Source organism: Diabrotica virgifera, chromosome 2 (genome assembly GCF_917563875.1).
Source record: "Diabrotica virgifera virgifera chromosome 2, PGI_DIABVI_V3a".
NCBI lineage: Eukaryota > Metazoa > Arthropoda > Insecta > Coleoptera > Chrysomelidae > Diabrotica > Diabrotica virgifera.
Window position 1 is genome coordinate 272,313,181 of NC_065444.1, and position 25,558 is coordinate 272,338,738.

Here is a 25,558-nt window from a genome sequence, read left to right on the forward strand (position 1 = left end):
AAGCCCATCCAGGGTTATGATGCCAAAAAAATTCTTTATTAGTAGCTTGTTTTTCACAGAATGATTGGCTTTAGTAATAAATATTTTGTTACAATCATTATGCTTGTCAAAGAATTATGCTTCACAAGATGTTTTAACAATAGCATCTTTGTATTATAATTTATCATTTCTCTTTAGATTGTCCTCTATTTCTTTCAAAAATTCTTTATATTAAGTGATTTTTATTTTACACAGAACATACTGCTCTAAATTTACTTTGGAAAAATTAAAAAATTGTGTTGAATCTTCAAGAAAATATACATGCATGTATGCGTCTTGTAGTTTATCCTAAAGGACATCTTCAGATTGAAACATTATTGTTTATTTTTAGCAAAGATTTGTTATAATTTTGATGTCTTGATCATCACAATGATTACTAGTATTTCCAAAGTGTCCGATTATTGCATTTACATCAAATATTGCCTCTTGAATGTAAGTTATATGAAAAGAAGAAATAAAACACATAAGTATTTTCGTAACATATTTATTTTTTAATTTCGTGCATAACAGCCAAATATTAATATTTTTTTATTATTTCTCGAATAATACTTAAATTTTTCAAAATATTAACACAAATATATACCTATTCATTTGTCAGCAACACCGATAATATGATATTAAGAAGAAAAATCAGTTCAAATGGGACGTAAGTATATGGTACAACTAGGAAACATGTAAAAACAATAACCATGCTTACTGACTTAAAAATACCAAAATCTAAAAAAATGTTTGTATTTTACATATATATCGAGCTCAAAATTCAAGTAGTGGATCATTCTCATAATTTTATAATTGTATCAGCTTATGGTACAATAACCACTCAAGTCTTAAATCATTTTATTTGCAAGGTTATGTATTTTGTGTATCAATAACAATGAACTGTCAACACCGATGGAATGGCCCCATCCCATTCAAACAGTGAAGCGAGATTGCGGCCAACATACAAGTGAGAGGTCCTAGAGAGAGACAGAGCTTGTCAGGGAAAATTTGACTTCTTCATTGGTTGGATATTATCATAATGACCAGAGTTGCCAGATGTGATTTTATAAATCCCCCACTTAGAAACTGAAATTCCCTCAAATTGAAGCTCAAACCTCTTATATTTAAATTTTTGCCGCATTTTAATAAATTAGTAGTCAAATGTAGAGAACAGTAAACCAAAATTATACTACTTATCAACAGAAGGCCCTGGAAATAATTCATAGGTCCTATCGTCTTCGATTATATGAGGGTATAATTATACAGTTCTACGTATATACGCAAATTTAATTTACCATGACCCCTTAAAATATCTCATAATTGTCCCTCCCCAACCATTTCTGCTTAGAAAAACTCCTCTAGACGCTTTCAAATTACTCCAAAATTATGGAAAAATACCCCAAGCTGGCAACGCTGACTACCACTATAAATTTTTTGTTTACGAAAGATGGCCATTATCTTCCCTCCTTCCCTGACTAGCGCTATCTCATCCTGGCGTCATTAAATTCACTTCTTGCCCATTCCATCAGTGTTGACAGTTCATTGATCAATAATCAGAATATTTGGATTCGAAACAAAAAGATATTGATTCCTTAGTTTTGTATGGTCTGTACGCGATAAGTGCAGCCAAAACTACAACAGATACAGAAAACCTGATGACAGATTCGGATTCAGCATTAAAAGTTTTGAGGGAAAAATTATAAAACTGGACAATTTTGGTTTCAGTTATGGGAAAACTAGGAAACACGCATTAGTCTTTGGAAATATAGGGCTCAAATAAACTAATATGTTCCCTACTTACTAACAGCAACTGGTTATGTGCGGACATGTAAGTAAAAAATGTGTTATTTGTCGCGCCTCTAACTAGAATATGAATAGGCCTTAACCTTAAATGAACTAAGACAATCTTAAAACCTATCCGCTGGGAGCGTTAACTATAGGTTTGTTCCACTCGATACAAAAACCTTCTTGAATCGTTACGCGCATGCGCAATAACTAATAATTCAAGAACGGCTTTGTATCGAGTTGGAACAAACCTTATGATTATAGGTCACGTGGTACACTGGGACGTCGTGGGGGACAATCTTATGTGTATGCTTTATGTGTGATTTACAAAAATAAGAGATTATTTAAAATTTTACTATTAATTGTGTGCTAATGTATCTATACATTATTAGAAATTTGCTATAAACACTGTACATGGTTGAAAGTGTCTGATAGAATACATAAATATAGAAAAATACAACGGGATTTTAACACGTTGAACGCCACGCGAATCATATACAATTTACGCTTATTTTACTTACAGCGCCGCGCGAATCACACTTGCTTCGCAGTGACTGTTATTGGCTCCGTGCGTCTCCCCTCTATTTACAGAAAATTACAGTCACGTGACACGCTGTCAGTTTTGTAAGGACGTTTTAGTATTGACTTTTATGGGACTGTTTTGTTAAATTTGAATATTTTATTTTCTAGTGATAATAAACGAATACAAATTGTTAGAATTCATTAGTTATTCTTTTATAATGTCATTTATAGTTCAACAAAAATATTTTTTGTCGTTAATAAAGATTTATTGACATAATTTGCGATAGTGAGGATATATAGGACATACCGTATCCGTACTTTTTGGGGTCAATTCGGATTTATCAGAGCTAAAAAGTGTATGTAATATGTACAAAACTTATAAAAACGTAAATAATATTATTATATCATGTGTACATTGCCACATCCTTTGTATATATAGAAAAAGTTAACCTCACTTCATCCTTATAACAGCGTTAATTAATTTTATTCTTTGATCTAATTTTTCTTGGGAACGAGGAAAATAAGGTGTTTCACATCACTAGTTTTTCATGTATTTTTACAGTGAACAACACAACAAATAACGTGATATGGCATTTTTTAATGTCCCATTTAAACATACAATAAAGCGTCCTTACAAAGATTCAAGCAACCACCACCATGAGCAGGTCGGTCGATTTTGCTTTGACACTTTGTTAACGCTCGGAGCGATTACTGTATGAACCACGGCGTATGGAACTCTTTAATATTGTATACATTACGGCGTCCTACGTGTCAAGGCTGACAGCCGAAGTGTGACGTCACTACTGTCGTATTGTTATCATCTTTTTGTAAACAAAGGTTGAAAAGTCAGTGTTTGTTCAATATCAAGCCTTTTTAATTCCTATAAACTGGAAATTTTGTTTCTTCTGTTGCTTTTCTGCTTAACTGTAGTGTTTTTAAGACAATGCCACCATAATTCGATCTTAAATTTCTATAAAATATAGTTTTTTAGTGATATTCTCAACCAAAGGTTAGGAACGTTTGTGAACCATTGTATATTGTATAATAAAATTGGTAATGTGCTTTCCCTCGTTCTGTAAACAGTATAGGAAAGAGGGATATGTAGATTCTTTGTGTTTCCAAAGGATCTGGTTGAAAAGAAGAGGTGGATTTCATTACTAAGGTAAGAGAATATAGTGAAGAAAAATAACTGAATATACCGCCCGTGGGGGGACGCTTACAAATTATGCCACCATGAGAAGTAGTTTCGACATGTCATATCCCCTCCATTTCAACTCTCTCATCGGATAGGGAAAATCTTAGATTTCAAAGAAACAAACCTTAAATAAAAACCTGAATTCTACCAATGGTTTTGGTAAATCAATAAAATAGAACACGCACACCACCTAAAAATCTTCCAAATGTTGGAATTCTTTACATATGCTACTTTCTGCACATAAAATAACTGTTCTCTTGTTGAGTATTCCTTTCCACTTCGTGATGTTTGCATCTTACTTTTATAATTAAAATATTGTACTTCTTTAATAAACTCAATTCGATACACTAGTTCCAAAGAGTAACAATTCTGAATTTTAGTGATTTGTAGGTAACCCAGCTAGCAAGATAACGTTACATTAACGTTAAATTTAGGTTTTTTTGTATTGTTACGTAACATCTATCACAAAATGACGTTACTGATACGAAATTTTAATACGTATATTATACGTATGAATTTATTCGTTTCTGAAACGTGGCTCTTTGGTAGGTTTTAATGCGTATGAATTTATTCGTCTCTAACACGTGGCTTTTTGGTAGGTATAGACACGTATAAGATCTCGTTTGAGATTGCAGTCTAGTCCTTATATGAAAGTGTGCAGTTTACGAATGAAGATTACTTCAAGGGTATGTTTATGTATTGTAATATAAAGTAGCTAATAATAATTTTGTCTCTTTCTCTCATATAAAAGTCAAATATATAATAAATGTTTATTTCAAATATTTAATAAATGTGTCAGCATCATGTATGTGGTTTTATTTACACAATAATTTAAAGTCCTATTTATAAATATCATTTATACCAAAAATTCTCCTAAAAACTGACGTTTTTGTGACGTTAAAAAGGTTACGTAGAAATAACGTAAAATTGTTACGTAACATCGCTGTGACTTTTATACGTATATTTTAGGTAAAATTTGATGTAACTTTTGTCATAACTTCTCCCAAAATGTTGACGTTTGTTTGACGTTATATATACGAACACTGTTAGCTGGGAAGGTAAGTATTGGAATAACCTTTAAATAACCAATATTTACGAGTTCCAAAGGATAACAGCTCTATAATAACGTTCTGTGAAGATGTCACACATATATCTTGTCATAAAACAGTAATTATTTTAGTTCCAAAGTGTAACAATTCGAGTTGTTACCCTGTTTTTGGAATTGGTGTATCGTTATGTCAAAAAAATATCATTTTTAGATGTTTCCAGTGTTCCCTCTTAAAATACTATTGTTTCTAGGTGATAAATTGGACTAAATATTATGTCACTTTTCCTACTATTATGATAACTATTTAAAAATATGAGCTGTAATGAGTCTACTACAAAAAATGCAATCAGAATATAGAGTAGTTGATTAGTGTTTGGAATATCGACGCAAACACAAAAAAACTACTTTGAAGTTAAGTAGGTGGTAACAAGCAATTATGTCATAAGAATAGTATACAGTGCGTTTACTTTTTAATTACATATATGTACCTAGATTGAAGGAAGCGCTAAAATTGGCAACATTGCTTATTATTTCACTATTCGCGGTGTGCAAGTACTTGGAAGGGATACGCGAAACGATCGTGCGCGAATAGCGGAGAAATATTGCAACTTTCTTAAATAATTCATGTCAATTGAAATTGTCAAATTGACGTACATTTCATAACTACTGTCATTGAAGGACAAAAATTATATATTGCTCCACAATATTGATATAATATGCAATTATTATATAAAGGTAAATTTAATTAGTTTTATTTTGCTGCATTTTAATAACTAATTTTATTTACTACATACAATTGTTTACGTTTTAATAACGTAACCTAAATCTTATTTTTTCTTCTTATTATTTTTTTTTGGACTATGGCCTTGACAATTATCCAGTGACCAGGACCATATGATTGGCCAATATAATTAAGAGTGCGAATAAAAGTGCAGAGCGTAGAAACCAGGTGTTGCTTTTCCGAACTTGCACGGTCCCAATAGTATCGATGCGTAATCGTCCGTCGGCATATTCAAACAAATACTTTTCACAGATTCGAACAAATAAATTAGTTCTGAAATTACTAATTTACAAGGAGTAGGTAACGTATACGATTGTTAAATTACCGGCAAGTGGTTAAATAAAGCGGCTTCTTAAATTCCTTAAACATTTATTACCAAACATTTAAAATTGTATTTTAACTGTTAAAGATGTTCAAAATTTATCTACTTATTAAAATATATCTTATTAAAATCAGTTTATCAATTTTTCTCTTTTCTCGATTATTGTTGACTATACAACTGTTGCAATTTAAGTGGCGTTCCATATCAAATTAATGTTGGCTGTGTTCACCCAAATTCTAGAAAAACTCGGTCTCATAATGGCGCATTATTTTTCTTTTCTAGTTATATACAGTGAGCACGTAAAGGTTGGCATAAATTCATTTTCTCGAGAATGGACGATTTTGGAAAAAACTCCCGAAACAGGTCAATTTTTATTTTTAAATTGCGACTTTTTGACATATGTGTCATATAAGTGACGTCACCCAACTGGCCGTGATGACGTCATCTATAACTTTTTTAAATGAGAATAGGGATCGTGTGATAGCTCATTTGAAAGGTAATTCAATTCTTTATTCAGTAATATAAACATTAACATAATTATTTATACAGGGTGTCAAAAAAAATTTTTTTAATTCAATTTATTGACATAAAAAGAAGAATGTGTGTAATTTATTAACTCAAAATACATTTTACTGCTATCAGAAAACAGGAAATAATGTTTATTTAACAAATAAATATCGTTTTTTGCTTAAATTCAATAATAAAGCCGCCACTCACATTCCTCTTGACAGTTTGAACATTTAATTTAAGGAAGAAGCAATGATTATTTTTCAAATGAACATTTTTTTCTGTTTTCTAAGAACAGTAAAATGTATTTTGGGCTACATAAATTACATGCATTCTTCTTTTTATGTCAATAAATTTAATTTAAAAAAAAATTTTTAGACACCCTGTATAAATAGTTATGTGTATGTATGTAAATGTTTGTATTACTGAATAGAGAATTAAATTACCTTTCAAATGAGCTATCACACGACTCCTATTCCCATTTAAAAAAATTATCGATGACGTCATCACGCCCAGATGGATGACGTCACTAGTATGATATATTTGCCAAAAAGTCGTAATTTAAAAATAAAAATTGACCTGTTTCGGGATTTTTTTCCCAAATCGTCCATTCTCGAGAAAATGAATTTATTCCAACCTTTACGTGCTCACTGTATATATATTTAATAAGGTATGTAGAACAGGCAGTGCTGTGAAAATTTACAGCAATCGTGTATCAGATCTTTGTCCTTCGCACTTATTATTTGTACGAAAGAACTAATTGATAATTTCAATTTGTGTCGCCTTAAATCCTCTTTACACGTATGAGCAGGAGACTACGCATTTCAAGGAAATTCCGATAACTTGTACAATCTGGCAACCATGTGCATATCCGCTTAGTTAATCTTCAAGACGTTTTTTACAATTTTGTTAATAGCTACAGCACAATTCCACATAGCATCGCTATCGATATAGGAAAAGAAGGGTGTAACTCTATGTCCCAAAACGTCATAGTAGAAATAGTTGTATAAAGCGCCATAACATAATTACTGATTATACATAAATTCATTATCAGCATAGTTTTTGTTTCTGCGGTTTTAACGTCAGTTTTAAATTGTTTGTGCAGTGTTGTCACTGTGAGCCTTATTCGACATACTGATGCTTGTTACCACTTCCCTTAACTAATGAAATATTGATTATTTATTAACAGATACTAATGCAAAATAAAACGAACACTACAAAAAGTACTTAACATTTTTCATCATGCATTTATTTTTCGTTTTGATCTAGAGAGTTTGAAGATTCTGGCATAAATGGATTTCACTGCTATTGTTACCAATAGAATAAAATAAAATTAGGTATATTCGTAATAACAGGAACAACAGAATAATTTCTCAAGTTAATATATTGACAAGTTAAAAAATCTATAGCCGTAGGAACAAGACTTACATTGAACTACAACTTTACTAATAAAACATATTTTCCAGTTATTTACTTCTTGAACATGAATGGAGATTCTATAGTGGTTGAGTTATTAGCAGAAAACAATTAACTAATTGAGAAAAAAATATATGTAAATTGAGCAAACTGTATGTGTAACAGTTATTTAAAATCTCTTATCCCTTCTCAGAATATCCCGTATTCGTTTTAATTGATAACGATTATAAATTAATTCATTGGCATCAAAAATCCAAAATTAATTGCTTAATCTTGGTATTTTTTATTTTTCTTTTAAGTTTTTCTTAATCCTGTCACTACCTGTTACGTATTCATTTATTTAGTTTTCCATTGTCTTGCCAGGTTACTTATTTCCTTTTTTGCTGCCCATTTCGGATCATTTTTGTGCCCTTTCTTTCTAGCACTTTATGTTAGTGTTTATTATAGATTCCTCTTAAATTTCATGCCTTTAAGTTTTTTATTGAGATCCTAAATCTAAGTAAAACGCAAGTTAAGTGTATTGTTTAAAATATTTCTTTTGAATTTTTCTGTTCCACTTACTTTATTCTCTTGCTAGTTTACTGATTTTTTTATGTATTTTCCTTTTTTGCAGCATATTTTAAATGTATCAATGTTTTTATCCCTCTTTATGTCATTATTTCTATTGTATACATTCTTTTGATCATTTTTCAAATGCATCTATTTTATTTTTAATATGGTTTTAGGAAAATTTACTATTTCTGTTGAGAATAAGCCACAATTTTACTTTAAAATTTTATTTAACGTTTCGATTTCTTCCATTTCGGAAATCGTTCTCAAAATACAAAGAAGATTTTAGGACGTTTCCTCAACAGAATTTTTAATTTTCACATTTCCTTAATGTTAATTCAACAAGAAATTCCGATCCAAATGCCTCCTGCATGGTTAAAATGTTTTCTCTTTCTTTTTTTTTCGTAATAATAAATCATGCTTTCTTACTGAATCAGTCTCAAGTGTTGGCAACCCTGCTTAGGTACTGGATTTTTTTGAGTTCGTCCGACGAGAGCCAAAACATTTCTTTTGTTTTGAGCAATGGCATTGAGCATGAACTCTAGAATTGGCCTAAGGAGCTTTCGACCAAGTTTATCACTCCCTTTTCAATTAACAGACATCAAGCGCTGTATTAAACAGCAGGCCTCTGTAGACCCTTCCTTGATTATCTGATTAGCATAAGGGAGGTCATCATTACAATTAAGTACATTGAGTTAAGTACATGGAATTGCAAGTCCATTTCATTATTTTTTACTGTTTCAAGTCGGAATTATTAATTTCATCAAACGTTATTCTTTTGCATTGTTTACGTACTGTATTTGGCATACCAAATTTGTTCTAGTCATCCTGTATATTGTTCGTCTATACTTTGATGTTCCACATGTAACTTACTTGAGTTAAATTCTGTAAGTTACTGGTCACTCCTTTTCCTAATTTCATATTCACTCTTGTAACGATATGATACCACGGCAAGCGATGAGCTGGTCTACCGAGACGACCGTAGGAGTGTCCGTGTTGGCGAATTCCTTCTTCATAACACCGCTGGGGGAAACTGAAGGAGAAATGGCATCGAGAGCATATTTAAGACGAGCCAGGAGAACGAGAAAATCAGTTGTTACTAACGTGTTGAATTAGCAGTAGCTCGATTGGCAGAGATGCACCGTATTTGAGGTGGAACTGTTCCTAGGCGGACACCACCTAGTGACGTGGCGTCCACCGTAACCGTTACCGCAGTAGGAGGTAGTAGCGAGGAACGAGTGACTGCGTGTCGCTGTTCAACCGTGCCGCATTAAAGTGAAATGCGGTGTTTCCGTGTCGGGATATATGGCTATGTTGATTTAACGTAGTGAGATTGTTATTGTATATATTGTATTTTTTATCGTATCATTTTAATATTACTATTATGTTGGGATGGCAATAAGAAGTATAATATTGCTTTTCATTTGCAGAAGATAGAAATATATTTTGATTTATTCAGTTTAAACTGTATATAATTATCTTAAATATATTTACTTTATTTTTTAACCTGTGTTTTACCGAGTCTGTCGTCTTGAAAGAGCTATCCGTTACACTCTTACTTTGTTTTGTCTTTGTAAGATGTTTCAAATCAATTACATTTTGGTGCCTCCTACAGATACTGTTTTATTTTTGTGCTGCTTCTTCTTAGGCAATTTTTGTTGCAATATTATTGTTTAGCATTTCGAGTTTTGGTTTTGACCTTACCTTTCGATTTGCCCTGTCGATTGTGGCTAGTTTGTTCATATTTACCTTAGTTAGGGTCGAGGTTTGACAACCATATGTTACGATAGGAAGGGTACACTGGTTGAGCATTTTATTCCTTAAGTACTGAACTATTTTGCGGTCCTTAAGTATCCATCTGAGTTTTCCAAATCCTGCCCGTGCTGGTCTTGCTCTTCTAGTGATTTCCGCACTTTGGTTGTCTTTGTCAAGTTTCAGAATTTGTTATATTATAGTTAGATTTGTTATACGTTTGTTATATTATATAAGTTATATTCATGTCATTTTTACGCCGACGTATTATATCTAAATTATTATTATTATTATTTTTGTTACTTTTCTTCTATTTAGTGCTTGTGAAAGCATAAATATTTTTAGGGTTTAATATGAGGCCCTCCAATATGAGTGTCTCGAGTATCGACATTTTTTGTAAAGTAACTAAAAATTTTGGTTACTGGTTTATTGAAAATATTTTTTATTTATTACGCTTTACAACGTAATATTTAAAATTTCATTTTTAGGGTTTAATATGAGGCCCTCTAATATGAGTGTCTCGAGTATCGACATTTTTTGTAAAGTAACTAAAAATTTTGATTACTGGTTTATTGAAAATATTTTTTATTTATTACGCTTTACAACGTAATATTTAACATTTCATTTTAACATTTCTTGTATACATTTGCAAGGTTTGTTCCTACGACATCTGTAACACAATTCATAAAAATTATATATTATTCACTAATCTTTTACACATCACTAAGAAACATTTTAAGCTATCTTACCGTATGTTCTTCTTTATGGTATATTTAATTTGTTAATTTTTTTTAAGAAGTGTCGGTCGACTGCGCAAGAGATGGGGTGATAATATTCCATACAGACAACCCGCCAATCAACAAGCAAGATGGCTTATATAAGGGAAGAAGTTTTTCTTGAGTGCCAAAGGTTTTGGGAAAGTAATTCCCTATGTTTCGAACAACCTTTTTAAAAATCGTCTTTTCGTGCACTGCTACATTCAATATAATATGTATAGCATTTTCTTTCGCCACAATTAGGCCTGGACCACGCGTACCAAAAAAAAAGTTGATTAATAGCAAGCTAAAAATTTGTTAATAGCTTAACGGTGCCTAGTCGGACAAACTTTGATGTACGGGAACTAACACTGGAACAGGGGAAGTTTTAAATGTGAACAGGTTAAAAATTTGGAACGTTAAACTACGAAAACGTCCCATGTATTTTGTCGGACAGAACTTAAAATTGATTTATTACCATTTCATTAAACCCTCATGCAAAAATCAGACTGCTATTTATCACCAACATAATTCCTGTCAATCGACATGTTACACGTGACGGACTTGTTAAAATGACAAGTTGGTGATAAATACCAGTCTGATTTTTGCATGAGAGTTTAATGAAAGGGTAACAAATCAATAGGAAGTTTTGTCCGACAAAATACATGGAACGTTTTCGTAGCGTGACGTTCCAAATTTTTAACCTGTTCCACAATTAAATCTTTCCCTGTTCCAGTGTTCCCATTTAATCAAAGTTTGTCCGACTAGACCACATTAAGCTATTAACAAATTTTCAGCTTGCTATTAATTAACTTTTTTTGGTACGCGGGATCCAGGCCTAAAAAGACACTGTATAAGAGTCACTATCTAAAATCGTCACAACGGTAGTCATTAACACCGTCAAAATTACAATTTATTAAAAAGCAACCAAAAAATTTAATCAATACCGCTATTCATCGCTGCTCATTTGTTTCGAACACTTGACATATGACGTATACATATAATATATCTACGTCATACGTTTTTGGTATATCCCAATTATATAATATATTATATACCAATGACATATGACGTAGATATCTCAAGTGTTCGAAACAAATGAGCAGCTATGAATAGCCCTATCGAGAAAACATACTTAAGATAGCTCAAGATGATTTTTTTTTATAATATTTAACACAATCAAAAATATTTTAATTACAAAAATGGTATAAAGTCCACTCGAGGTTAGGCCTAATCGACTAATTTTGAGATTCAATCTTGATAGAGATATTTGGATGATATATGCAGAGTCAAAATCTTATACTTATATCTGGTAATCGGATGAATTTAAGAACAGTAACATTACATTTTCATAATTTCGTTATTCCCTGTATTCTCTACTATAACGTGCAAAAAGGATCTAACGTGCAAAAAGGTCACATTAACTTTAGTTTAAACCAAACCCATCTTTTAGTGCGTCATTAATTTTTAACGTCGTATAGGATTTTAAGAATGTCGCAAAACATCGCATGACATTTTACTGAGCCAGAATATTTATAATTATATTTAACTATAATGCAAGCCAATAAAAAGAGAAAGAAGAAGATATTATTTATATTTATATAAATATTTACATACATATATGCCTGAATATTAATTTAAAATATTTTAATGAAAAAATAAGTAAATATAAAATAAAATTGTCAATATAAAATGTCGAAATATACTAACTCCGAATGACAATAATTGTAGTTTTACCACTTAACATAGTATGCCCCTACCCGTCAACGAATACATAGTTTTCTGCGTTCTATGTATAATAATGACGGACGTACGTTTTTTTCTGTCACTTGCAACTTAATGCGTTAGAGAGAATTCGATAACTATGACGCACTGAAGGGTTTGGTATGAACTATACCACTGCTTTGGTCGGCTGTATACAAATATCGTCCCTACCATTTCCAACTATCGAATGTGAAAAGTGGTACTTTTCAGGAGAGCAAAATAACTCTTTTTTAGAGACTCCTAAATCAGCGCATTGACAAATGGGAAAATTTTTATATTTTTTGTATGTAATGTTTAATCCTTGTTAGATTGATAACAAATTTAAACTGCTTATCATTTTTTTCTTTCCAAAAAATCACATTCGTTACTTTGCTTTTTGTATTAATCAAAAATTTGTTTCGATCCGGTGATTCAAAGTAGCGAATGTATAATAGCGAATAACTGTATATGTAATCAAATAATGAAAATCCGTTAAAGTGAAATCATAAACTGCCTCACAAGAATTTCTTGGAAGCGATACTGAAATAAAATTCGCACTAATTGTAAACACGTGCATTTATTCTTCTCAGCAGTTTAGCATTTTCGACAGTTTACAGATTATAATTTAATAACTGTTGAATAAATTACAACACAAACTAACGAATGTGACACATTCGACATTTAGCGTTGTACAAATATACCTTTAGTTATATTTATACAAAACAAAATATCGAATATAACCATTTTCGTCAGTTTGCAGTCAACCAAATGAAAAAATGATCATATTCGATGGTTTAAACAGCATATTACCCGCGCTCCTAATGAAGCTGCAATAACGAGAATTTGCCACAAGATGTATCGTATCACATATAATGCGAGGGCAAGGTATGAAATCTGAAAAACCCGATTTTTCACATTCGGTGGTTGGAAATGGTAGGGACGATATAAACGAAAATATATATGTGGTAATATAGTCAAATAAATTGTAATAAGATTTTGGCTCCTTCAATAAAAACAAATGGCAGTGAATTGGGGAGTTACAAAAGAGTGCGACGTCCAAATGAAATTTAGACGAAATTTTAGTTTTTGATTACATTCAATGTATATTTTTCTAAAGTCGATTGAAATTGGTTAAAATATAATTAATTCTATGTCTTATATACAATCTACACATTTTCTTTTCTAGTATAAATAAATTCCTTCACTATAACAGTTAAAAGTTTTTAACTTTGGGATTTTTTCAAATGGTTTAAAATATTACTATTTTTAAGTAAACTACTATTACTTATTTAATATTTAACTAATATTTGAAACAACTAAATATCAATAGAACAACAAATGTTATTTTGATTTCTTTTGAACAGTAAAGTAGGAAGTTGCAAAGGAAGTAGATTTGGTCCAATTAGCCATTATTAAACACATTAATAAGCCGTTTAAAAACTCACTTTTAGTACCTAATAACAGTAACAATTTATACACGAAAAAACTTAATGAACAATAATACAGTAGAGCGTCGATAATCCGAACGTTCGCTAATCCGAACGCAAAAAAAAAATTATAAAATTAAAAATATAATCGCGGACCGAATTTTTGGATTTAATATGACAATATGGGCAAAATATGACCGCGGATTTTTGTTTTGTTTATGCAGGAAATACATACAATATATTTGTTTATTATGCAGGTGTTTTATTCCTTGTAACTAAAACGTATGTATGTACTATGTTTATGAGTTTTGTATGTATTTTAAACATAATATGTTCGATAATCCGAACTACCCCTGTACCAATTAGTTCGGATTATCGACGCTCTACTGTAATTAAAAATATATTTACAAGATTTGACTGAAAAGACAATATGCAATTCAGCAAATTTGTCGTTCTTCTCAAACTATTTTCACATTTTCGTCACTTAAAGACTTGAATGTGAATCCTTGTTGAAAATCTGCAATATATACACTGCATCGTCGCTTGACCTTACAAAACAGTGTCAGACTAGTCTTCTTCTTCTTCAGCTTTTCAGAGGTCGCTGTTTATTATTCTTCTTCTCCACTCATTTCTGTCGATCGTCTTCTTCACCTAAACATTTCTCCCCTAAGTCCTCCTACACACGATCCTTCAATTTTCTCGTCCGTTTTCTTCTACCTCTGTTTCTCACAACTGCTACCCTAACAACACAAAACATTCCAGGAATGTACTATCAAAGTTCTATTAACGTTTGAATGTCCTGGACATTCAAGGAACATTCGGTGAACATCTGATTAAATTATTGGTGGAATGTTACCACAAGACATTTTGTGAACATACCACCAATGTCCTATATTTTAAGAGAGCCTATTTACTATTCAATTTGCGTTCATTTTCAAATTTGCGCGTGTGTATCTATGTATTAGGCAATCCAAACCACGTGACTTCTGGTTCGGTTTGGATTTGGCATACAAAAAGTTACAGAGGTCGAGGTTATGTTTGTAATATCTATTTTTCATTGTTTATCGTCGTATTTTGTCTATTTTTGATTCATTTGGATTTCGTTTGCTGTATTTTGTGAACTTTATAAATTTTACCACAACGCAAAATGATTATTTAAGGAAATTATTATTGGAAGCTCCAGATGTTGGAGAAATGTAAAGGAAACAATTTTTATTTACTGTTCATTTTTCCCTGATATTTATCAATATTGATGAATTTTGCAAGCAATAACATTATTTCTTTTATTGTTTTAGATATTTATTGAAGCTGAAAATAATTGGGGATTTAGATCCATATACAATTCAGTCAGAACTGGATTTTACAGTAAAGTGCATTCCACCAAATTACAATTATAGATTTTTATACATATCTGGTGGAGTTTCACAGTTACTACTCTAAGCAGCAGATGAAAGCATACAAAAGCTTTCAGGCACATAAATATTTTACAGCTAGATTTGTTTTTAAAGTTGAAAGTCAGAAGCAATAACTTCATAAGTACCTACAAGAATATTGAGGAAATCCAGCTCCTCGATACTACTGGGCAAACTAGAAGATTGAAGAGGACAAAGCCTTTTGAACTAGTTTGAGTGATAGGTGATAGTGAAAAGCAGAACATAGTGCTTGTGTGTATGTTAGAATAGTGCACGATCTTGTTAGATTAGATAAGAGACGCTATGGGGTAAGCTCTTCACTTTAAGGAGCAGTAGTAATATAGGTTGAATTAAAATTGCTCATTGGTCAGTTATGACCAGCTTGTAATTGTAATGTACAATTCAATACAATGAATCATCATCGTAGTGATGATTATGGAAAACAAATATATGACAAGATTTTGTGCAATAAAAATGTTTATATTTATCAAAGATGTATTATTTGGTATGGCCACATATACTTCTGGTATATCGTCGGTAATGTGACAATACCTCCTATCTGCTTTTTCATGAATTTTGTAGGAGACGAAAAACCATTTTTAGGGTCATCTCCTGTTTTCACATGTAAATTTTGACATGTTTTGTAGTAAATAGATAGTTGAATTTACTACAAAACCTGTCAAAAAACATCATATGAAAATAGGAGGTGACTGTAAAAAAGTTTTTAGTCTCTCTTACAAAACTCATGAAAAAACAAATCGGGGGTATTATGTCACATCAGCGACTATATCCAGGGAATGTATAAAAAATATACTGTGAATGTCCAAAGAACATTTGTAGACATTCATGGAATGTTCCAACAAGACATTCAAGGAATGTTTAAAATGCTGACAGAGGACTTTCCTGGGACATTTAGGAAACATTCTTGTGCTTTTGAGGACATCCAGGAATGTTTTCAATATCCTGTGTGTACATTCTAGGAACATACATGGAATGTTTGGTGTTATTAGGGTAACAGATATATCCTTCGCCGTGTTAACGTGAAATTCTGGTGGTTATAAAGCGATTCATCGTTTTCAAAGTTTTAATTTAAACAGAGCGAAACATTTTAGTTAGCACACTGGCAAACTCGCTTTGTTGTAAATAAGTCTGACGAGTACTAGTGGTACTACTACTACTACTACACGTACAAGGAAATTAAACGGAGTTAGTCGTATGGTGAAAGGTTTCTTTTCTTTTAACTCATGCATAGGTCTTTCATACTCCACTACTAATTTGGTCGATCTTGTCGGGAATCTTCCTCGTAATCTTAGAACTTTGAATATGTGTGTCTATCTAGACAATCTAAAACGTTGCAACAGATGAAAAATTAAGAGGGAGATATATGTTCAGCAGTGGACAAGCGAATATTGAATGATGATCTCTTCTAAAAACAAAAACAGTTTCTTACAATGAAATATGTTTATTCAACAAACAAGTTCATATTGATATTAGTCTCTGTTCACGTATTATCATGTCTTAAGGCTACGCCCCCTGACCAACGAAGGCATGGTAAGTTCCTATTGGTCAACAATATTGTTTTTAAGACAAAATTAATCCACTGTTTGGCTGGTACAGTTCAATCTCTTCAAATGTGAATTCAATAATGTGAATTAGTCTAAAATGGTATTTTGTTAATTATACGTTTTGTGGTATATGGTTCTCCTGTTGTAAAAAATAGACTTGGCAACGTAGCGCTAATCAACTTCTATCATAACATGTGGTTATGTAGCAACCTATGCTAATCATAATTATGTAAAGTAATGTTTAATATAAAACCTATGGTAGAGTAACTAGTGATGTTTTATTTACATTTCTAGTACATTCCAAATACCTAAAACCGTTGTTTTAGTAATATTAAAGCAATATTAATTGTAAAAAGATCAATCAAGTATAAGTTATTTGATGGAAAACGAGTTTAAATATTTTATATAAAATTGATATGTCTTCGTGGTGCTTATGGGAAATTACTTTTTGCGTGTGATGTCTTCCAGCTATACACTATGGCATTCTTACATTATTCAACAAAGAAAAAATCCCAAAGTCAGTTAAACGTTTCAAATCTCTAATAATAAGGATTTTTATACAAAAAAAAAAATACATCTGTTCAAAAAACATATTAATAGAAGAATGTATCATTTCCCTTCAAAAAATTTCAGAAAATCTGAAAAAATAACTCCTTATTACTATAAAGGAAAGAAATTACTAAATTAGTGAAAGCTAGTTTCTCTACCTAAAAATTAATAAATTAATATTGTTATAAAAATTATAAATATTTTTCTCCCTGTTCTATTTCAAATGATCCAGTCTTTGTTCAAAATTCCTTTCACTATTTACTACTATTCTTTTTCTCATGAGCATCTTTCAGTGCGTCACAGTTTTTCGATTTCTTTATAACGCATTAAATTGTATGTAACAGAAAAAAAGGCACGTCGGTGATTACAGACATTTATAACATTTATTTTAGTTGTCGATAGATGGCGCTATATTCGAAAAAAAAATATTTACGAGTTATATAATATATCTACGAATATAATCTGTACAATTTATAATTTTAATAGAAGAATGTATCATTTCCCTTCAAAAAATTTCAGAAAATCTGAAAAAATAACTCCTTATTACTATAAAGGAAAGAAATTACTAAATTAGTGAAAGCTAGTTTCTCTACCTAAAAATTAATAAATTAATATTGTTATAAAAATTATAAATATTTTTCTCCCTGTTCTATTTCAAATGATCCAGTCTTTGTTCAAAATTCCTTTCACTATTTACTACTATTCTTTTTCTCAAAAATACTACTATTCTTATCTCTTACAGATCAAAGAAAATACCATTTTATAAATGCAATAAACACAATTTATTTGTTTTTATGCCAAATTGCAAATAAAATGTGACAACTGTCAGATTTAACTAAAATGTCATGTTAGAATAAATGTTATAAATGTGTATTATCACGGACGTACCTTTTTTTCTATCATTTGTGACGCACTGAAAAATGCTCATGAAAAGGACCATAAGACATCATCAGCATACATTAAATATCAAGAAATGGTTACTGTTTCTTTATCCAACAGAAATAATAGGCTAACGTCACTTAATTGACATTAAATAAAGTATACCTTGGTACTTCTTTTTTAAGTGTCGTCTCCCAATCTGAGGTTGGATATCATCATCACTATCTTTACTCTATCTACTGCTGCTCTGACGAGTTCTATAGAACTGCATTTTAACCAGTCCCTTAAATTATTCAACCATGACAATCTCCTTCCTATACGCCTTCTTCCTGTGACACGATTATGCCACCTTACTGTTTTCAGCTCCCGGACTAACAGGCGCCGAAAGTGTTTACCAAGAACCTTTTTTTTTATACAATGCACCTGTGGTTGATTGATTTATGAGGGACCCTAATTTAAAGAAAGATCTCGATCGAGTTTGTTTACAAACCTTTTTCTAATAATTGTTCTTTTGTTATTGTACTAGAAAAATCGATTTTACGTGCTTTAAGTTATTATGTAAATACTCGATTATTCTGGATCATTCTTTTGTATTCGAGATGATTAAGCATTGTATAAATAAGAGGGATTTTGAAATTAGCAGTTAGTTGTGAATTTGAATACGTCGGTGTACTTTGGTATGTATCGGGCGCGGTATATTTTTGAATTTGTAATTATGTAGATAAAGTATTAGATTTAGTGTAATAAATAAATTAGATATCGTAGTTTGTAAAATAAAAGATATAAATTCAATGTTTTTCATTTGTTTAGAAGTAAGTTAATAAAAAATAAATAAAGTCAACTAAAATTAAACTTTATGCATAAAAACATAAATATGTAATAGTAAAATCAACCGCGTAATGTCAGTTTTGTAACATTCCTCTTATATTTCTCGATATTATCAGTCTGAGCATTTCATATCGCTGTCCCCTCATTAAGTGTCCTAGATATTGTAACTTGCTTATTTTTATTGTGTTTATTATTTCGTATTCTTTGTCTATTTCGTGCAATACTTCCCTGTTCGTTTTGGTCTGTATCCATGCTATTCTAAGCAACCTTCTATAACACCACATTTCAAATATCATATATCTGGATATATATTTAGGTAAACTAGTTAATATTGAAATTTTAATTTTTATTGCATTCTAACAAAACAGTTTAATACATTTCACATATTTATAGTGTCAGATGTTTAAATTTTTTATATAAAAATCCCATATAATATAAATAACAGATCTAATAGCAGAAAATACTACATTTGAAAAATGTATTTATTGGTTAAATATTGAATATGAGATGAGTTAAACCAAATTGTGAAATATTTGACGAAAAAACCCTGTTTTTAGGAACTATTATAACGTAAAACAAATCTATCACGCAATTTAAAAATTCCCTGTGAGCATAAAAGTATTTTTTACAAAACTAAGCAATAATAAGTTTTTATACCAGAAGAAATATGTAGTTGTAGAAATTCTTATTTTTCCTCATGTTATAGTGAGTGATGAATTTCGTCATTGACTAGATTTTTGAGATTTGTCCAATAAACGTCAAATTTTAACGTATTATGTGATTTTTTTAAATAATTACCAAAAATGGCAAACTTTGTAACGTTATCAACGTCAGATGTTTATTAATTTATATTTAAATAATGATTTTATTCCAATTTCTATGGAATTTATTAATTTCTTAACTTTCTGTTTTGTTTTACAACTGTTTCTTCAAAAAATAGTTGGCGTCCTTCTCTTTTTCATCAGCTAAATATTCTATTCTTATCTTACCCGTATTCCAAGACAACTAAATAATTACAACCCTTGAATTCCCTTCTGTCCATCATGTCACTCATTTATTTCTTCTATAATCTCTTCAGGTGAGTACTGTTATTGTTACTAACTAACCCTAACCAATATTCTTCATTGTATTTCTATATTCCCTATTTTTGGACTTTACTTCTTATATATAACCTTTTCCAGCCCACGTGTCGTTTTTAACTTTGTTAAAACTTTATGCAGTTAGGATCTTTAATTAAATTTAACTAATTGTTTTAATAATAATTCTATTCACTTGATCCTTACCAATTTGCTATTTTATTTTAATATTTTTTTCTAATAGTTGTAATTTTGGAAAATATGGCAAGGGTGCTTTAAAAACGTTTGATGTCTCTGTTGTAAAAACAACAGTTAAATTAATTCGCATTTTTGTAAATCTCTCTTGTAAATCTGTTGGGACAATCTGTATTGTGTTTGAAAGATTTAATTCTCTTTGAAATAACGGACATATGGTTGCTGCTTTGGCGTCTTCGCTGGTCGCAAGGGTATAAACATGTGTGGATGCCATGGATACGCTCTTGTTAAGTGACATTCTTACCCGTAAACAAAATATTGCAGTTTTATAATAAAAACTGGGTAGTCTCTCGTCAGCCTCTCTACGGCGAGGTGTTAAGTGTGTGCTCCTCTTTTCGTCGTGAAAATACGTTACGCTCTCGCAATAATTACCCCTCTCGCTAATTGTCAACACGGAAATTTGTATAATAGACTCTTTCTCTCTCTTTCGCTACTAACACAATTTATCGTTAAGCTGCTTATTTGTCAAACTCGTTGTTGTTAGTAAATGTTTTTGTCGCTTATCACTTTTATTTCTCGTGTGCACAACCCTTCATATCGTGTTAATTAGTAACTATAAAACCCGACCAAATAAATTCTCAGAACCATTCGCCCTAAAAGTTCACTAGTTTGTTAATATCGAAGGACTCTATTGCTTTGGGACATATGCATGTGGTCCTAAAATATTCACCTATGTCCAATTAGGCAAAACGTAATAATTAAACCCTTTTCGCCACTGTTGGGGTGAGATTCAATAAAAACTCAGAACAGTCTCTCTAATATAGAATTTATTGTCCTAGTATTTCTTTTTAGATCACTATCAAGAAAATAGATATAATAGTGCACATGTAAGAACAAGAAATGTCAAAAATCTATTGGGAAACTGTGTTCAATAAGGTCTACAAACAAATACATGTCTTGCAATGATATAACAGCAGTCCTTTACAATCTAGGTTTACGGGAAGATAATGATGGTGAGATGATTTTGTAGAAAATATTGATGCGCCAGTAAATAGAAATGTTAATGATGTGCAACGAGGTTTAAACTTTAAGAGACATTTTATTTCACAATATTTTGCATGAGAATGAGAATTCATTGTGGAATACTTGTATTATGTTTGATATTTTCTTTTGTGTATAATTTCTCAAAATGTTATCATGATCGAGGTTTGGATTTTGGCTTGTTAAAGAATACTTTTCCATTCAAATATACATAGTTCAAAGTTCCTCCATTTTTGAAGTTATACTTCTTTAGGCACGAGGGTGAATTTTTACATTCACTGGCGCATGCGCACACCGACAGTATGGTATTAGTCGCTACATCTTTTAAGTTATGTAGCGCAAATAAGGTGTGCGTGAAAAGAATATATTATTAGTGTTTTTAGTAAATATTATTGTGTTTCAATTTATCAATCAAAGATAGAATAAATTTTTTTATTTTTTTAATATAAAGCGGGCACATAAATTTGATACACCCTGTATATTGATTTGTAAATATTTATTAGAAGTTAGCTTTCACGCAAGGTGGTTTCTCCTTAATGAGTTTTTCCATGAAATATTAAAAACATTTTGTAAATAAAAAGTGAAACGAACATTTATTTAGGATTATAATTTTAAAAAGATTGTTTACGGGAAAGGAAAACCACAGGTAGATGTAATTATTAGTTTTTAGAAAAATAGAGGCAAAGAGAATTAGAATTTTAAATATGTTTGTTTAATGACAGGTAATTTCCGAAAAGTCATAAGTTTTGAGTAGAAGTATTGTTTGATAGAATGAATGGATTTTTCGGATAAAACAGAGGAAGGTGAAGAGAGAAATGTTTCTGATTGGCTTGGCAATTTGGAAAGGGGAAAGTTTTGTTGGAATGTTGAGACAGTTTGGAAAAGAAAAGATTATTGTGTTACCGGCATTCGAGAAGAGCAGTCAAAAGTTTTCGTGGGTAGTTCAGAAGCAAGTACTAGTGGTTGTTTTTTGATAGTGAGAGTAGCTGAAAGTGGAACGAGAGACAAATCAAATCGAGAAGAAATATCTCTTTGATTCTGTAAAGTCCAAGAGAGTAAGTTACAAGAATTATCGTTATTAAAATTATTTGTGACACCAAGTAAAAAAGATACTTGTGTCTGAGGTGATTATTGTTGAGAGAAAGAGAGGAGAGAGTTTTGGAGTTTATTGAACGAGTACTGGCAAAAAGAGGCCTGGCTTGTGTTTTGGAGAAATAGTTGCTGGTATCCTGCTGGATTGTTTGCTGAGAACGGAGAGGGCTTTGATTGGTAGCCTAACATAATCAACAAGGAGGAGCTGTTTGGGTCAAGAGAAGACATCATTGTGTGTGAATCAAAAAGGTCAGTCAATAACCTATGTGATAGATTTTCTTTATAATCAGAAGTTAAAATTTTACGTAAAAGCATATGCATTTAAGATTCCAACATTTCAAAAATTTAATAGGAAGTATAAGTAATTTGCGAATACCAAATTTGTTTGTTTAGCTTGTTTTTTATTAATCGTATCAAGAACAAAGCGATAAATATTTGTTTGAATTAGATTAATTTATATGGTAAAAGTTTCTTTTGGACAGTTATGCCCACAGAATTTAATTGATAAATTTACAGAACATTGCTTTTGATAATAAAGGTAATTGTATGTTTTTATGTATGATTTTTCTATTTATTTCCTTTTCCTATTTTATCCCGATAAGGATCAACTAAGAGATACTGAAACCACGAGAGAAGATAAGTATAACATAAGATAATTTAGACATTTTTTTATATTATAAAAAGGCACCCTGAGATTCTTTCTTAATTTTTATGTATGATTTGCGTTAATTAAATAATTGATCAAGTAAATAATAATCTATATAAAAGTAATAGAAAGCAGATCATAACAATATATTTATTATAATTTTTATGTCTGTGGATTTGTCTTCCTCCTTATAAGTATTATTGAAAATGTTTATTTTCAATTAATGTATCTGTCACCGTGACTGTAATTATGTCCGAGAAATGATCGACTGAATACAAAAGCGGTGGTAGCTGATCGGTAGAGCATTCGCCTAGGGATCGAGAGGTCCCCTGTTCGAATCCTGACAAAGTTATATCCTTTTTTTTAATTTTTGGTATTCTTTTCGTTCTTTCTAAAATTAGTTTAATATTTAAATACAATACAAAAAAACTGTTTAAAGTAGATAGGTATATTGATTTCGTTGAACTCATAATACGAAGTTAGATTATATTATAATAGAAGTATAACTTCTTACGTGCGTACAAAGTACACACACATTCTTTTTTTTTTATTTTTAAAATTGCATTGTGTTATCCTATTTGTTCCTTGTATTGGAGAGAATAGACATAAAAGTTTTCGTTCTTCGTTGTTACCAGTGTCAAAATTACATTGAAGTTGCCAGTAAGTTCACCTTAGTTACCTTAAACCTATATAATGTTTCGATTTCTTTATTTGCAACCACCTATAATTTAAGTAATTAGTTGCTCCTATGAATTTTACGCATTTATCTCTATCTATCTCTAAGCGAGGTTCCTACAGCCTCTGCCGCTTCTCGCATTTCGACCGCTATCGTTTTCTGTCCATCCATTCGTCTTCTTTGATGGCTCTATCTCTCATTATGTGCCGTGCATTTTCTTCCCAGGCAACTGAAGGACTTCCCCTTCTTCTTCTTTGTTATGGTATGTAATTTAAAGCTTTTTTGGCCATCTATCTTCATTCATTCGTTTCACGTGACCTTAGTTGCCTCGTTTCAATTCTATCTACACTGATTGTCGCGCAGATTAGTCGCTTTCCGATAAGATACGAAATTAATGAAATCAGACCTAGTTACAGCTTTTTAACCTTACCAAAATGAAACGAAAAGACAACGAGAAAATCAAACCATTCAAATTTAACTATAATAAATATTTATAAATAAATTCAAGTAAGTTCAAGTCTAGTTTGGACCATTGGTCCTTCGGAGCCGGATCAATGTTACGAATTAAGCATTGGACTACTTATTGATTTACTACATATAAAGGTTGGGTTGTGTCGTTGTGTTTTCGTTTCATTTTGGTAAGGTTAAAAAGCGGCTTAATTAAGTTCGTAACAATGTCTAATGGTATTATTTTTCTATCAAATTTTATGAGTAATTAATATCATATCATTTCCATACAATTCATATTTCTTCTGGTAAGTAAACTTTACTTACGTTGAGTGTGAGCATTCTAACAAAATAGAATAAAAAATTCCATAAACTTTCCAAAAGCGTTCGATCGAGTCCAGTAAATCTCATATAAATAATTTGTCGTGTCACAAAGAACACCAAAAAAAATATGCAAAAACTGTAAAAAGGTATATAAAAATCAAAAACCACGCTATTTACCTAATAAATACACCATATTGTACATACATAGTATTGCGACAGAGAAGAGTTTCTCGTAAATATATTGCAACTGCACCGACGATATATATGTACACAAAACAGCGCTTTTAAAGCTAGAGAACATTTAAAAAAATAAACAAGAATATTATAATAATAATAATACAAATCACAATAATAGTTTTTCAAGGAAGTACAACTCCTAAAAAAATTCTTTAGACTCTATTTTCTTACTTATAAAATAATTGATGATGTTTTAGTCTACCAGTTAAAGGAGAAATTTTTTATGTGATTATGGCGGGCATCAATCGCCCGTGTCCAACCATTTGCTTTCCTCCATGATCCTTTCGAAACAGTCCATCAAGTACAGATACTAAAAAAATGAAATAGACATATAAAATCTTCATTTAATTTTAACATTTATTTATTGAACTAATAAAAGGGAAGAATCCTAGTGTTTGGCGGCATAAGATACTTCAAATAAACTTACGTAGTGAAGTGACAATTAAAATGGTACACATTTAATATTTAAAAAAAAATTAACTTTTGAAAACAATTTCATCACAACGTTTTCGATCTTATCAGATCATCATCATTGAAAACATAGTTGGATATTAAAACTAACTACTTGTATATCTGTCACTAACTTTGTTACGACATGTAATGATACAAGGCCTCTGTTAAATCCATACTGTGTACTATTTTTTTTTATAGGTAAATTACAAATTTGATTCTAAAAACCATTCTAGTCTGGCTTTAATTAATATTTCGAACATTGTACTTAAACAAGACATTAAATCAATCGGCCGATATGATTGGGAGTATAACAGACCC

The 25,558-nt window shown here is 30.9% G+C and overlaps 1 protein-coding gene across 4 annotated transcripts in view; it reads right to left on the reverse strand.

Moving 5' to 3' along the window:
• Positions 1–507: 507 nt before the first annotated feature.
• Positions 508–25,558, reverse strand: part of LOC126879880 (sorting nexin-27) — a 107,953-nt gene continuing 82,902 nt past the window's right edge. For all 4 annotated transcript variants that reach the window (XM_050643208.1, XM_050643209.1, XM_050643211.1 and 1 more), the window contains exon 8: positions 508–25,097. In XM_050643208.1, the coding sequence (XP_050499165.1) occupies positions 25,029–25,097 (69 nt within the window). In that variant the 3' untranslated portion in view covers positions 508–25,028. The remainder of the gene's footprint in view (positions 25,098–25,558) is intronic.